At 48.4% G+C, this 15,782-nt stretch overlaps 2 protein-coding genes across 2 annotated transcripts in view; one reads left to right on the plus strand and one right to left on the minus strand.

Annotated features, from left to right (window-relative positions):
- The first annotated feature begins 1,270 nt into the window (after positions 1-1,270).
- LOC144093733 (chitinase-3-like protein 1) lies at positions 1,271-5,950 on the plus strand. Its single transcript, XM_077627451.1, has 4 exons — positions 1,271-1,471; positions 2,138-2,266; positions 4,189-4,406; positions 5,920-5,950. Exons 1-4 carry the CDS (start codon positions 1,271-1,273, stop codon positions 5,948-5,950), a joined length of 579 nt encoding a protein of 192 aa, XP_077483577.1.
- A 1,352-nt stretch (positions 5,951-7,302) lies between these two features.
- LOC144093813 (uncharacterized) overlaps positions 7,303-15,782 on the minus strand; it is a 35,558-nt gene continuing 27,078 nt past the window's right edge. Inside the window, exons 18-21 of the mRNA XM_077627558.1 lie at positions 12,063-12,297; positions 10,944-11,279; positions 9,788-10,035; positions 7,303-8,657 (exon numbers count right to left, since the gene is read on the minus strand). Coding sequence (XP_077483684.1) covers positions 8,381-8,657; positions 9,788-10,035; positions 10,944-11,279; positions 12,063-12,297 — 1,096 coding nt within the window. The 3' untranslated portion in view covers positions 7,303-8,380. The remainder of the gene's footprint in view (positions 8,658-9,787; positions 10,036-10,943; positions 11,280-12,062; positions 12,298-15,782) is intronic.

The raw sequence follows: 15,782 nt of genomic DNA on the forward strand, positions 1-15,782 counted from the left end.
CTTTCCCAGCTTCATCCACACTTTGCCTGCAAAATTCTTAAACTCATCCCCCCATCTAACCTTCTGCCGCCCCCTGCTACGCTTACTTTCTCTTCGAATCCACACCGTCATCCTTAAGGACCGGCGGTTATCTTGCCTGAACCGCGCCGTAAGAGAAGCGATAAAAGAGGGACTGCCAGAAAAAAAGAAGGGAGAGGTGCCGTAGTGGAGGGCTCCGGAATAATTACGACCACCTGGGATTTTTAACGGGAAAGGAGGGGCTGACAGAGGAAAGGAAGGAAAAGGTTGGTAGTGAAGGGCTCCGGAATATTTTCGACAACCTGGAATCTAACGCGCACTGACATCGCGTTTGCCCCGCCGTGATGGCTCAGGGGTTAGGGCGCTTGACTACTGATCCGGAGTTCCCAGGTCCGATCTCGACCGCGGCGGCCGCGTTTCGATGGAGGCAAGACGCAAGGCGCCCGTGTGCTGTGTGATTTCGGTGCACGAAAAGAAAGAGCACGCGTCTGTCGACTGGTTCCAACTGGGCCACTAGCACTGCTACAATAGTGCGGTCGAGCGGCTGGCAAGAAATCGAAGCAGCCACTGTGCAATACAGTTTAAGCGTCAGAGGCATCTCTGGGAGTCCAATGTGCGCTCATCCATACTGCAGTGCCATAATCACCACAGGCGAAAAACAGGATACGTTTCAACTGTTTTTTGTTCGCCTTACATACCTTCCAAGCGACACGAACAGATTAGTCGAGGAACAAATTTTGTTTCAGCTGTGGATGCCTGATTTCCGGTTTCACACGGATTATTAATGCGTTACTGCAAACGGAAATGGCGAGCGATGTCCGTCTTATAGTAAGTGGCAGGTGGCCCATCCGCCACATCGCTTATCCCAGAAATTCTGTGCAAGCGCAGGTTTAAATGATTGCACCTACGCACTTTCCGCCCTGGTGGTTTAGTGGATAGAGTGCCCGGCTAATGAGCCGGATTTCCCGGGTTCGAACCAGACGCGGTGGCCACGTTTCGATGGAGGCGGGACGCAAAGGTGCCCGTGTGCTGTGCGATTTTGGTGCACGTCAAAGATACTCAGGTGGTCGTAATTATTCTGGAGACCTCTACTACGGCACCTCTTTCTTCCTTTGTTCTTTCACTCCGACTTTTATTCCTTCCCTTACGGCGCGGTTCCGGGGTCCACCGAGATATGCGAGACAATCTCTGTGCCATTTCTTTTACTGAAAGACCAATTTTCAATTTTACCCACGCACTGATCCAACGTAGCATGCATGACGCGCAGGTGGAGGCGAGCGAGGCGTTCCTCGGCGAGCTACGCTCCCGGAAGCGCGTAGCCCTGGAGTTGTCGCTGTTCGGCTACGCCTACGGGCTACGCAACACTGGGAGCTACGAGCTGCGAGCTAGCGTCCGTGGACCCGCTCCCCCGAGACCGTTCATCGACGAGCGCGGGCTTCTCGTCTATTTCGAGGTGCTTATGTCGCGTCTTTTCTACGCAGCCACCGATCCTGGTCGTCGCCTTGGCCACTGATCGCTTCTTCGCACGTTTCACAATACCACCGCAAATGGCACTTATCATCGATAGATATACAACTGAACCTCGTTTTAACGAAGTGGTTCTTCATAGCCCATATTTACCGCGCTCCCAAGGAGAATCGCCAGTGCTTAGTTGTATTCAATTTTTCGCTATAAATCGTTTCGTCATAACAAGGTTCGACTGTCACTTTCTAAAATGGCCGTAGAGGATCTGTGTCCAGGAGGGTTTCGTTTCGTCCGGTCTCTAATTTGACTAAGATGTGTGCGCAACGGTAGTTTTCTTTGCACTGTCAATTCTAGGGCTGATATAGCCTGCCTTATGGCAAAGTCACTTCTCTTCACTATGTAGAGAGCATAGGAGAGGTGAATATGTTAAAGCTTTGTCGTTGCTAACGCCGCCATGCTTGCTTAGCCATATTATCCGTGCGGTTGGAATTACCGTAGTTAGCGTGCTTACCGTACGGCGCGGTGCTAAACACTGTATTACCAGATGCAACCATAATAAACGTGCTACAGTTACACACACTCACGGCGCTTTTGCACAATGTCTATGCACACAAGATGCCGACTGACCACGTGCATGCGGTGCACGCGTGCGCAGATCTGCCTCGAATTCAGCTCCGACCTGTCGGTGCCACTGTACAACAAGGAAGCCGACTGCAAGATCGCCGTCAACCGGGACAAAGGACAGTGGATTGGCTACGACAACAAGGCCACCATTCTCAACAACGTCTGTGCGCGTATCCTAGCTCGCAATGTTTCTGATTTGCGAAGCGTCGCACTCAATCTACTGCTTGTCTGTAAAACATATCCGTGAAGCACGCCTTGAAAATCAGGGCGGCGCATGCATCAGGACATTCCGGAGCGGTGGCTTGCACTCACGTCACAGGTAGTGGCCGCCGTGCTTGAGACCACGTGTACAGCGAAAACCTACACAATTCTTCCCTTATCGTCCCCTGCATTCTGTAACCTATACCCCGTGCTCTTTACCCCTGTCTTGTTATTGTAGCATCTGAAGTTCCGCAACGCAGAATTACGGCCATAAAGCTTTCGCGGACGTATGCTGGAGCAGCTGTTCAGGAGTGGAATTACCCTCACGCACTATTGCGATATGCTTAAGCTGGGTATAGACAAAGTTAGGTTGTCACGTCGTCTCTCACATGACCAATGCATTGCTGACACGTTGATGCCACATCACATAACTGAAAGCGCAAGTCACTGTGCTGCGTTCACGGCCTGAAGGTACGTTTCTGAGTTATATGAGCTTTAAAGTCCCAAACTCTATACTATCAGCCATGAAAAGAAGGAAGCTGAGGTGGAAACACAAATAAAACCAACATATTACCTCCTGGAGAGTAAATACAAGCGAGGTTGATTAAGATTTCAGCAAAAAGTTTTCGCACCTTCGAAATTAATAACAGGAGCCAGCATTGAGCTTCCCCTGGCTAGACGCTTCTTACAGTGCTGTTTGTTGCTCAGTTGTCTTGTTTGCGTCTCATTTCTTGCTACGAGGGACACTGCAGTGGAAGGCTCCATAAATTTAGGCACCCTGGGGTTCTTTAACGCGGCCCCCAGTCGCACAGCAGACGGTTTACAGCGAGAGCTGTCGGTAAAAAGACCCCCAAAAAAATGGCGTCGTGCGCCGTCCACACCGTTCACCACTGCGGAAGAAAGAGAGGCACACCACCTTCCGCGCTCGAGGCGGCTGGCGAGACGCGCTTTGAAAGTTTGCGGGAGAGGAGAAACGGCGCGTCAAGAACAAGCACTTCAGAAGATAGAAGCGAGAAAGAGAGCGCTGTCGCCACTGCACGGGAGTCCAACAGACAGGAGACATTTACAATCATTACAGTGACCGCAGTGGTGTGCTGTTCGTAGCGGAAGAACCGGTGTTAATGTGGAATGAGGTAAACGCACGGTACGATCGACAGCGCATTCAAAGCAGCTGTGGGGGTGTAAAAACACTTCATGACAAATGAAGGTTATGCACACGTTAAGTTGTACTAGTTACACACACCATTTAAAGAATTGCCGTTTACGCTGAGCTGCGAAAATTTGGACACCTAATCGTTATAAGCTGTGACAATGCGGGAACATAAGAACCTCACTGTGAGGTGCCATGCATGACTTTGCACCTGCCAGCCGTGGCATATGACAAGGTTCTTCCAACAGCGGTCATCTTGCTGACTTTCTCACCTCTCCCCAGGAAGAGGAGAGGGTGATGCTCATTTCTGCACTGCCGTCTGCCAACAGTGGCATGCCGCAGCTGTCTCTTCTATGTTCTTGGCAGGTGGCTCTAGCATATGCTAAGGTGCCAGTTTTTACCTTGCTGGTCGCAAGGTGTGACACCATTGGCGAGTGCGGGGACATGGGACTCTTATGCTATCCATAAAAACGCTAAACGCAGTGGTAGCTAAACTTTGCACATGGCCAGTAAAACCACGTGGAAGCACCACATGCGCGAAACGGGCTAACAGCTGCCACAGAGTTTAGCGTTTCTCACCTTCATTTAAATGCGGTCGACACAGCTGGATTCAAAATCGCAACCTTGGGCTCAGCAGCCGAGGCCAAAGTGAGTGAGCCGTCGGACGGGTACGCCTTCCGGGTTTGTGTTTACGCCTGCAAGGCAGTTAATGGTCGACAAATACCGCGCAGGTGCTGTTCGCCAAGCGAATGCGTATGGGCAGTATTGCCGTGGTGACCGTTGACATGGACGACTACAACGGCAACTGCGGCCAGCGCAATGTGCTGCTGGGACAGCTGCACAACGCGCTCAACGAACTGGACCGGCCCATCAAGAGGCTATCGGCGAACCTCAGCCTGTCTGAGTCAGCGTCGTCGTCAACGACCGCACCCGCCGCGGTGGCTCAGTGGTTAGGGCGCTCGACTACTGATCCGGAGTTCCCGGGTTCGAACCCGACCGCGGCGGCTGCGTTTTTATGGAGGAAAAACGCTAAGGCGCCCGTGTGCTGTGCGATGTCAGTGCACGTTAAAGATCCCCAGGTGGTCGAAATTATTCCGGAGCCCTCCACTACGGCACCTAATTCTTCCTTTCTTCTTTCACTCCCTCTCTTATCCCTCCCCTTACGGCGCGGTTCAGGTGTCCAACGATATATGAGACAGATACTGCGCCATTTCCTTTCCCCAAAAAAACAATTATTATTATTATTATCAACGACCGCCGCGTCCCAGAGGACTGCTGCTACGCCGAGCACCCAGATGATTCCGGTTAGGCCCAGAGGGCACATGACAATCGCTGGGTTCAGCGACCGCGAGAAGCGTTCACACTGCACAGGGATTCATTCAACTGCATAGGGCCTCGTTTACATCGTGGGCCAAGATTGAATAAATACCATGTGGATTTAAAATATAAGTTTCACATTGAAGGCAAGATGCATGTCGGTCTTTGTAGTATGCTGGCGTGTTTGAATGTATCCAGAGACGATTCATACAGCAAAAGCTGTCTGAGCAGATGAACAAAGAGATTTTACACCCGTGCACATTGTAATAACGAGTACTTTTCTTCACTGACGGCAGACGAGAAGGGTCTGCTAGCAGATGGGGGAAGGCTACTGGCCACTGCCTTTTTATGCGCCCAAAATAGACAGTCGGTTGTGAGGCAGATGTATTGGTGTACTCCAGACTGTTTTGACCATATGGGGTTTTGCAGTGTGCACGGAAATATAAGAATACATGTGCTTTTAACGCGATAGCTTTAGGGAGTTCATGTGGCAGAACATTCGACGTCGGCATCGGCCACAGTAAGCGAAAAATCCCCAGAGAAGCAACTTAGAAGGTGGGTGGGCCAGCTAAATCATGTCACCTTGTGGCGGCATCACAACATGCCCACAGGACTGTGCACAAACTGCCCACCGTGGCAATTATATTAATTATTGGTCGAGAGAGGCTGCTGAGAAGAGAAACCTGGATCGCACATGTCCCACCAGTGGCAGCATCGGCCTTCACAGGTTAGTGGCGCATTGCGTAACCGCTGCCCTACTGCGCCAGGAATGGTATGAGTACTCCCAGGGTTCTATGAATGCTAAGTACAGGATGCCCAGTTTTGTATATATGGGGCATTGATCCATTAGCTTGCGCATTATATCTTTATGGTGAGGCTTGAGTGCCCCCCGGTTTTTGAATATATTTTTGCCTCATTTGAAATATGGTTATTGCAGCTGGGATATAACTCTCAAACATTGCCGCAGTGGTCAGATACTACAGCAACCAAAACCTATGATCATACATGAGAACCTTCAACAGTATTTATTATACTTGCAACAGAAGTTGCCATCGATACTCTGATGGCAGTATCATGTGCAGGTTGGTTTGCATCCGCCATGTTACAGCATGTTGCATCACTTAGCATTTATGTGCACCACGCAGGAATGTGCAGGAGCGCTATATGCACTGTTAACATGCGCAATGCCCAAAGTAGACAATGGACCAAGCACCATGTTCATGTTCCGAAATGAGATACCGTAAACAAGTCATTTTTCTCAAGGTTAATATTTCACACATTCAGGCAAACTCACGATACCGGAATATTTCGAGAGTGCTAAATTTTGGAAAGGATAAGTGAGAAGCTCCTTAGTGCTCCTTTTTACCACATTATTCACGGCAGCAATTTTTTGCAATGTGCTGTTTATGTGATTCTGGACAAAACGAGAAAATTAGGCATTCACAGAAATTAAAGGTGCACTATATAGGAATCTGAACTCGTCTTTTTATCACGGGAACTCTATCTACACATCCCGGGCATTCTTAGAAACTTAGATCGGATTAAGCGTCCCGGCTCCCCCCTTTTTTTGAATTGAACGCGCTAGGTAGGCGAAGTTAACCAACGCGTCGAGTGCCTTTGAGTACAGTGGCAGCTCACTTTCGCTTTTATTTAGTTTTTATGTTTTTGTGAATAAACTGTTTAATTCACAGACAATACACCCGAAAATTAGGCCCGCGGAAATAAAGATACACGTGGACTCTGATTTACGTATCACTCCACCAATGGCAGAGAGACAAGCCGCCGCGGACTCGACGCGTTAGTTGACTCCTCCTCCCTACCGCGTTGAGTTCAAAAAAGGCGCGAGCCGGTACGTTAATTCCGATTTAATTAGGGTAATTGGCAGCACAGGACAATAGAAGTTTCTAAGAATGCCCAGAACGTGTAGATAGAGTTCCCGTGGTAAAAAGCTGAGTTCAGATTCCTCTTCAGTGCAACTTTAAATCGTTTTACAACATAACAGAGGTGAATGGGGCAACTTGTCCCTAAAGGTGCTAAGTAATCTCTGATCTTTATGATGATACTCATGGATAAAGCTTGAGTGTGCCCACCCACTCTCTCAGCACAGACAAGAGCCAGAACGTTTGCAAAATATTTTTATTCCCAATGCATGGCGAATGGCTGAACAGGCTTAAGCAATGACAGGGGACAAACCATCCTCCACACCACCGTTATCTTTGGTCAGCGCAGATTCATAAAGGTCTCTTAGAGGAACAGCCAGACTCTTAACCGAACAATCATCACCACTATATGAAATAAGGGGCAAATACTTTACACAACAAACGTACGTAGAAGACTGTTTCACGACTAACAAAAATATTGGTGTGCTCATAAAGTGCATAAAATATCACAAACACAACACAAAATGTTTGTATGGAGCCCATTTAGCTCATGTTCATTTCAGTGGCATGCAGCATAAGAGCGAAGCTGTCACCACTCGTGTATGTGGCATTCGTAGTTGCATGAACGCCATAAGGTACACCATCAATAAAAGCTTCATCGCTCACTCTTTCAAAACTCCTTGCAAGGCTGGAAACCTTCCTCACAACCAATACTTTCCCTGTCTCCTACTCCCAAGCCTGAGTTACCACAGCTCGGACTCCTTGTCGGCTGAAGGCACTTCGAGCATGCATGGAGAGTCCGTCAGCCTTGCTACCCGCTCCCCTTCAACCACATCCCCAATGATCCACGCTGGGTATCCCTCCTACTGCTCACTTTCTTAGCATTATGCTTTGGCATTCTCCTTTGGAAGGCACATCAGCAGACCACACGAGAAAGGGAAAATGCAACTCACTAATGCCATACATTTCAACGGTATAAACTGTCACTGCAACAAACGAAATAAACTTGAAATGAAATTGCCGCTGTTTTGCCGCAATTCCTCTATTGCTGCTAAATTGCTGCAATTCCTGTGTTATGATGATAAATATATTATTGCACTCCACTCCTTCTCTACCGCCACAGGGGCCTTTTAGTTATTGAAATAAATAAATAAATAAATTCTATGTCCTAATATATTGGCAAGAGGATTTGAGAAAACACCCAAAATGATGCTTTAACACGTTCATTGCATCTTGGGTGACCGGTGGGTGATCCAAGATACTGAATCGCACGATGAATCCGTCGCTATGCTCTGATTTATCAAAGAGCCTGTGGAAAGGACACACGCCACGTCGCTGTAGCCATTTATTGGCGTTTCCAGGAAGTTGTAATTGCCAAGTAAAAAAAAAGTTTGCAACAATAGCACTAAGGGCAGCGTTATCTGTGTGAAGACAAGAAATTTTCTCCATGTGAAGCCTCAAGAAGTGCCAAAGACCTCCCTACTCTGCCCTCCACAAGAACCATGCATCCATCACCAACCCGCCTGCCTCCACACACCAGAAGCCCATGCAGCAGCAGAGCAAAAAAGCAACAGTAAAATCAAATCCAAAGACACAGTGGGAAAGTCAGCTGCCCTCCAGAAGCATCGCCAACCGGCCACAGCCTCACCATGCCCCCTAGCTAGGGGGCTGCCAACCTAGACACCTTCAAGAAAAATTCTGTTGCCGGTGCAAAGCATCAAGGCAATCACTCTAGTGTTCCACCGATGGCGTTCTTCTCCCGCTCGAACGCGAGCAAAAGCACCTCGCGGAAAGACGGGTAGACAACGATCTCCTTGAGGCGCTCCAGCGCCCAGCGGCTCCCGGTGACCATTAGCTGGAGAAACCACTCGTCCATACGGTCCGTCTTGAGGTCACACTGGATGTCCTCAACGCCGGACCAGTCCATCATGATCTTCTTGATGATGTCCTCGTAGCGGCGCAGGATTTCGAAGAATTCTTCGTCTTCCCGGTTGATGTAAATCCTGGGGACAGCCAACAGGTTGACAGACTACTATTAACGCATTTCAGGATACTGCGGTGAATACAAATATCGATGCACTGCGAGTAAGGGTGCTTTAAAAAAGCTGTAAATTCGCAGGTTGGATTTGCGAAACATGCAGCGGCTGTTTCTGTTAACTTCCTCAATAAATGGCACTGAGACGGCGTATGCCGATTTTATAGCACTTCTCCAAGCATGCAGGTAACGTACACACGTAACAAACGGCAGTCACACAGCCTGCCAATTGGGGCTCATGGCACGGTTCGTTAGCGTTTCGTTAGAAAACACCTCAAGGAAAGCATGAAAGCAAGGCATTGAGGAGGGTAATGAATATATGACGATTATGGCCGATTGATGCAATATCTGATGAATGTGCAGTGTATTCCCAAGCAACTAATCCTCACCAATTGGCCTACATCTTTGCTCTCCTTAGACTCCTTGTGAACTGCTTAAGCATGTAGCGGTGCGCACGGAAAAATGTTCACAGACTCACGGACGTCTTTCCTGTGTCAGTGGTGTTCTACGTTAAGGTTCCGTAGAACATGAGCACAACGTAAGCCCTCAACAAAGGTGACGCGAATGTTTAACGACCAATTCCGGGTTTGAGTCAATAGGAGAGAGGAGCATTACTGGTACAGAATTCCCAGCAGTACCCTTGCTCAAAACAGGAATCGATGCCTCCGCTGCTGCCTGGAAATCTTTAGAAGCTGTCTGCTACGTATTTTGATTGTTCTCCCCTTTAAAGGGTAACAGAAAAAATTCTGTGTCAGTTTCTTTGCCTTGAAAGAGGTCCACAGGCCTAGTAATCATGACAATGAGCTCGACCCACCGCTGCACAGAGACAATAATTATTTGCAAATAATTTTGTACAGACCGTTTCAATCTCCATCTGAGGCTTAAGTGCGCCTCGATGTCAGGATTGCCTGGCCAACCCGGACATATTCCTGATGATGTCGGCGACACCGGAAAGCACCAAACACTGGTTGTTCACAGGTTTCACAGGCGAGTTCGGTAACGTCACAGCGTTAAGGGCAAATGCACCTTGACGTCACTGGATTCATTCAGTTCTTCAAGCGACGTCACTCCAGTTTAGAAGAAAGGTGTGAAATATACCTGATCAGCTCTGTGGAGGGGCACCCCTCGGGTGCCCTGCGCAGGTAGGCCAGGTTGCCGGACATGGAAAGTCGGTTGAGCGTGATCAGGGCCAGGTGTCCCAGCCGGTAGCGGCGCCGGCACTCCTTGGAGATCACCTCCCCGTCGCTTCCGCCCTGGAAGATCTTGAGGCACCATGCGCACGCAAAGCGCAGGCACAGGATCACCAGCTTGTGCGGCGGCATGTCCCTCGAGATGGAGCGGGACACCTGTGATGGGAGGTGAATAGTGAGCCTCCACCGATAACTCCCCCACGCTGAGGATGGCACACAATATTTAAGTGCATTTATCTACGAATACGTTTTTCTTGGTAGAGCGATGACATTCGCTTACTGTGTTACCACACAGAGTCGCCTTCACTTCATACTGGGAGCGTGCGAAATGTCTTGAAGGAGCTTGTAAATACCCTCTCAGCCTACTTAAGCTCTCGGGATTTTCACAAAATAAACCTCAACCCAGGTTACGTGCCCAATCGTGCACATTTCCCTGTTGTTTTAAAAAAAGCCGAACATAAGGCAGGAGAAATCGTCAGTGTAGAATGACTGCTCGTTATTACTCAGTTATGACAGCGGAGACGTACTATCCCAGTCGTGATCGTACCAGCCGATTGTCTAATGCAGGTGCGTCTACTTTACCGCTGGCCAAGAGCAGCTCATCCGGTACATGCCCAGTACGTGGGTGCTATGTTAAAATGTTATATTCATACCACACAACACAAATTGGCGCCTATACCGAGTTACAAGGTCGTCATCATCATCCTGGTAGACCATCGACGCAGCTGTGATATCAGAACACGAAACAAAATGCCAGCACTTCGCAAGCTTCCCATACAACAGCACATGGCGCCTCCTTTCAAAGCTGCCACATGTAGCTGTATGCTACGTTTATGTTTAAAAAACAGACTGAGTTTTGTTCGAACAGGCGAACCACATTGCTGCCTCCACCCCGCTTCTTACGGCCGTTGGATGGCGAACTCTAGGCAGCAAACGGCGATGCAGAAAAGAACCTTATGCACGAAGCACATAAAGGAGCCAAGCCCTCTAGCTTGTAGGTCTACTCTTTGGTCTCGTAGCCCAGGAAATCCACCCAACGCAGCTTTTTTGCTGCCATCACGCACCTTAAAACAGGCCTCGCGCATGATACTCTTGTAGACGCCCAACTCCTCTGTGTTCTTGACAAAGAGAAACTCGCGACTGGAGTCGATCCAGTCGTACATGAGCCTGAGCAGGTTGGTCAGCACCTGCGTGTCGCCGTGCTGTGTGCCGTCCTGGTCACCGCCACCAGGGTGCGGCAGGCCAAGCAGCAGCGCCCCGAGTCGTTGGCAGAAGCTGTTGCGCGATGCCGGCACAGGGAGGCAAGAGGACGTGTTGACCACGATGCGCATGAGCACATCGCACACCACCCAGGGGAAGCTCTGGATGCCACCTTCGGAGGACTGAAGCTCGTACGTCACCTGCTCCCCGACACAGCATAATACATTTACAATGTGTCTTCCACAAGGTGTTAGCCTTAAACTAGTCGCCGTAAGGTGTTCAGTGTGCAGTCGCGTCGAACGAAACACGCCGAAGCAAGACCATGGACCTTTGGCAAAACATGCATCGCAGTGAAATGTCTTCAAAAGACGCTGAAAATTTTGCGGAGACACTGCACCTCCACCTTTAAGGGCGTGATGTGACATCGGCTCCTTTTGCACATGCAGACACGCACACTCAACCGCAAATGAAAGTTAATTTGTAATACAGATATATCTCCTATCTTGCATTGTGACACCGCCCGCAAGCTTAACACGATTTATCGAGCGTGTCTCTTCGAGTGACATCAGCACCGTTAACGACGATAGAGACGGCAGGCCATCCTATGGCCACCCGTTATCGTCAGCCGCTGCAAACACACTGTGCAACATGGTCTCAGACATAACGGCCAACGCTCCGTGGCACTGGGGTCAGTCCTCCAAGCCACATGCTTCACCATCCGCGTTAAATCTGCGGGTGCTGGTATTCCTCCCTGAGATGTTATTTCAGCCATTAAGTTCTACATATGGCTAAATAACAAAGCGAAGGACAAAGAAAGTGAAACGACTACAACACCGTTGTCAAGATTATAAAGCGGCAGCCTTTATCGTTGCGTTCATGAGCCATATTTTTTTTCGGCTCGTTTGTTCGAATGCCCAGCTTCCCTCAATATGCACTGACGATAGCACAGCTCAATACCAGATTGAAAGCGCAGTACGCCTCACCTGGTACCAGGCGGAGGCCTTAAGCTTCTCGTGAGCCTCGTCGAGCTGCTCAGAGAAAAACTCTTCGCGCGTTCGGCGCACCACATGCTCGACCTGGCTCTCGAGCACCATGGCCATGTCCGTAGGGTCGTTCTCCTTCATATATTTGCTGAGCTTGGACACAGCCCCGGAGAAAGCCTCGCTTTCGGTTTCGATCCGGTACGACTTCAGCAGTGCCCGAATCTTCTTTGCATACCTGGAGCAATAAAAAAGGATGAAGCACTGTCACTGAACTGTGATTTGTGACTGGAAACGGGGAGGAAGAAGTTTGCTTGGCTGATGTGTTTTGCTGGCAGCTGCTGTTCTCTGGTTCTCCTGGTGGTTCCGGCTTGTTCATCATTGGTGAGCCCGCACTATGTGAGGGGGTTTTGGCCAAGGTGTAGGTTAAGGCACAGTTCATGTGAATCTGACGGTGCGTTTTGCTGAAAGATGTCGTTGACCTCCCCAGGTGAAAGGTTGGCAGCTTGGTTTGCCAGCTTGCCAGCCCAAAGCCTGCCGCTTGAGTCCTTCCAAAAAATGGCATTGATGCAATTCCCGTGGTTCTCGTCCCAATCGGTGAGGGTGCAAACAAAATGAAAACCCCCCAACTAAGTCAACAGGAGCTAAGACCATTGACAGTCCATTATCTGCAGATCTCTGAAATGCGTCAATTTGGCCATTCAGGCATTGTGTGCAAGCCCTCAGGCGCCTATTGTGTTGCTAACTTGCTTTAGTGCAAAATTTCCAGCTCATTGCCGGTGAAAGCATTCATTCCTGAACAGCTTGCATGTTTCAATGGTATCGTACGTGGTGTTGACCCAGCACCATTTCTGCACGAAATTCTAGAAGAATTTCCGGATGCAGGACTTGGGGTCCTTTAAGTCTACCGCTGTAGTAGAGAGGCAAATGGCTCACGTCTTGCTGCTGAATCTGTAATAACAACTTTTGCTGGCTCTTCCTGCCCTTCTGAACTAAAATCTGGCCAATTGTTTACCTTGTGGACCCACTAGAACCCCGCCCTCTTCAATGCATCAACTGCTCTCGGTTCGGGCATAGCGGCAAAGCATTCAAGTCGGAGACCCCTTGCCATTTATATGGAGAAGGTCATTCTGCTGATAACTGCACCTCAGAGCAGCCTCATTGCATCTGCAGCAACATTCACTCAGCTGATGATGCCAATTGCGCAAAACGTAGTGAAGAGCGTAGCTTGTTGGACATTATCAAAGAGAACCGGTGCTCTAGGGTCGATGCCTACGCTGCTCTTAACAGGAAAGTCTCATACGCTAGTCGTGTGCGCGCTTCTGTTGGGGAGATTGAGTCCAACTTGACTGCCTCAACTGTGACCACAGTGTAAAAAGCCCTAAATGATGTGGTTGAGCGAATGCTCAACACATTTTCTGAGGCGGTGGCTCAGTTTGTTGTAGTTCAATCTGTGACACCATCAACAACCGTCCTTTCAGCAACGTCTGCAGCTGTTTCAGCTTGTGCAGGACCACTCAAAATCACCTCCTGATGCACCCCAGGTCCCACCTAACATCTCTGTTCCTAGCAGTGCATGTCGCACTGACACCTGCACACAGATGTCGAAATGTCGTGCCCTACGCTCAAGCGCCTTGCTTCCTCGTCACTAATTCTAGTTCTCCACAGATGAAAGCTAAAAAAGGACCACCCAAACTTCTTCCCCATGTTTACATCCTTAAAGAGACGGTTTCTACCTCTTCAATTGGTCATTAATCATGGCAGGTATTAAAGTGTTAAAATGGAATTGCCGATCCGTATTGTCTTCTCTTCCAGATCTAGAAATACTTATTCACAAACATAAACCTGATATATTGTGCTTCTACAAGAAACTTGGTTATCACCTTGTAAATCGTTTTAAATGAGGAACTTTCGAGTTTTCAGGTCAGATCGAAATGTTGGCAGGGGAGACGGATTGGTAACCATGCTATCTAAACATTTGTGTCATCAGGCATCTATCTCTAAGAAAATTCTCCCTGACTGTGACCTTCTAGCGATCAAAATTTTATTTCCGCATTGCGTCGATATTACAATTGCTAACCTCTATTTTACTTTAGGTGCACAGAGGACAGACTCTTTAGACAGCTTGGTGACAGGCACAAGCAGTGCAGCCATCGCAGGGGATTTTAACTCTCACCATGGTGACTGGGAAGTCGTACTGATTCCTGTGGCAAGCTTCTCTGGTCGTGGCTGTCTGCAAATTCTGTACGCTGCTGCAATTCTAGAGAAATAACCTTTATGCGAGGGGTTTCTCGCTCTACCATTGACTTAACAGTATCAGCAGGTAGGCTAGAGGTGACTGACTGGTCGACAGAGGATTCGGGTACATCTAGTGATCACCTTCCTATAACATTCACTATCCGGTTATCTCCGCTCAAAGCTAGTTGTGTAACCCATAAAATTGTCAACCACCATATCTATAAAAATCTGATGTCTTCCTCATTTAACTCTATAGTACAAGCTGGGAAGACAGAGCTCAGCAGACGGTTTCATTTTTGTAAAATGCAGTAGACCTCTCAATATTCGCTGTACCCACAGCAGTCTCTAATAAACAGCCGTCTCCTTGGTGGACAGAAGAAAGTGAGAAGGCCTATCGTCGCAGAAAAGGGGCCTGGCACCGGCTATTCTGCAACCAGAGTCCAGCTAACTGGTTTAGTTACAAATTCTTCTCAGCATCTTTCAAAAGAACAACTGCAAAAGCCAAGGAGGAACATAACCAAAATTTAAACACATAACTTTCAAATCCTCGCAATCGGAAGGCCCTGTATAGATTCATGGCGCATAACAAGAGTTCAGCAGTCTCTCTCCTCACTAGTTCAACAGTGTTATCACCACAAAGGCTCAGGAAACCATGGAGCGTATTGCTCAGGGATTGCCATTACGCTTCCAGATGCAGAGAAACGTCCCTTTGTGCACAATCTCACCATCTTCGGATTATACCGAGGTTGATGCATCAGAGCTCCTCTCAGTCCTGGCAATGTTGCATCCTGCAGGTCCTTGACCAGATGGTGTCACTGTTGGTACGATTAAAATTTTACCCCAAGATTTTACAAGCGACCTCTTAGATATGGTCAATGCTTCGTTGGAAAATGCATCGATTCCAAACATTTCGAAGACAGCGGAAATGATTTTATTCATGAAACATGCAGGAAAAGGATACGTCTTAGATAATGTTTGGCCAATTGAGCTGACTTCAAACTTAGTCAAATTATTAGAAAGAACAGTGCACAGTCACTTCACAAAACATATTCATGACGTCAATGGTCTCAGCTCAGCCCAGATTGGCTTTCGCCGCGGATGCTCTATATGGTCCGCACATGTGGATCTAGAGAGCAGAATTCGGCTTTCGCTACACAGAAGGGAAGTTTCAGCTTTGGGCACTCTTGATGTAGCACAGGTCTAATACAGCGTAGAACATACTTTTTTGCTTAACAGACTTGCTCAGTAACAACCTCCAACCTGCATTTATGCGTGCATATCTGAATTTCTCAAGGACATATACCTTTATTGCACTGAGTGAACCCTATGTTCTAATACATATTATCAATGAAGAGGTTTTCCGCAAAGATCGGTGCTATCCCCGCTGCTTTTTAATATTTTGCTCAGTGGCATCCCCATTCGTCCTGATATAATTCGTCCATTCGTCCTGATCTGTGATGTATGCAGATCACATAGCTTTTTTCG

Source organism: Amblyomma americanum, chromosome 1 (assembly GCF_052857255.1).
Source record: "Amblyomma americanum isolate KBUSLIRL-KWMA chromosome 1, ASM5285725v1, whole genome shotgun sequence".
NCBI classification, from domain to species: domain Eukaryota; kingdom Metazoa; phylum Arthropoda; class Arachnida; order Ixodida; family Ixodidae; genus Amblyomma; species Amblyomma americanum.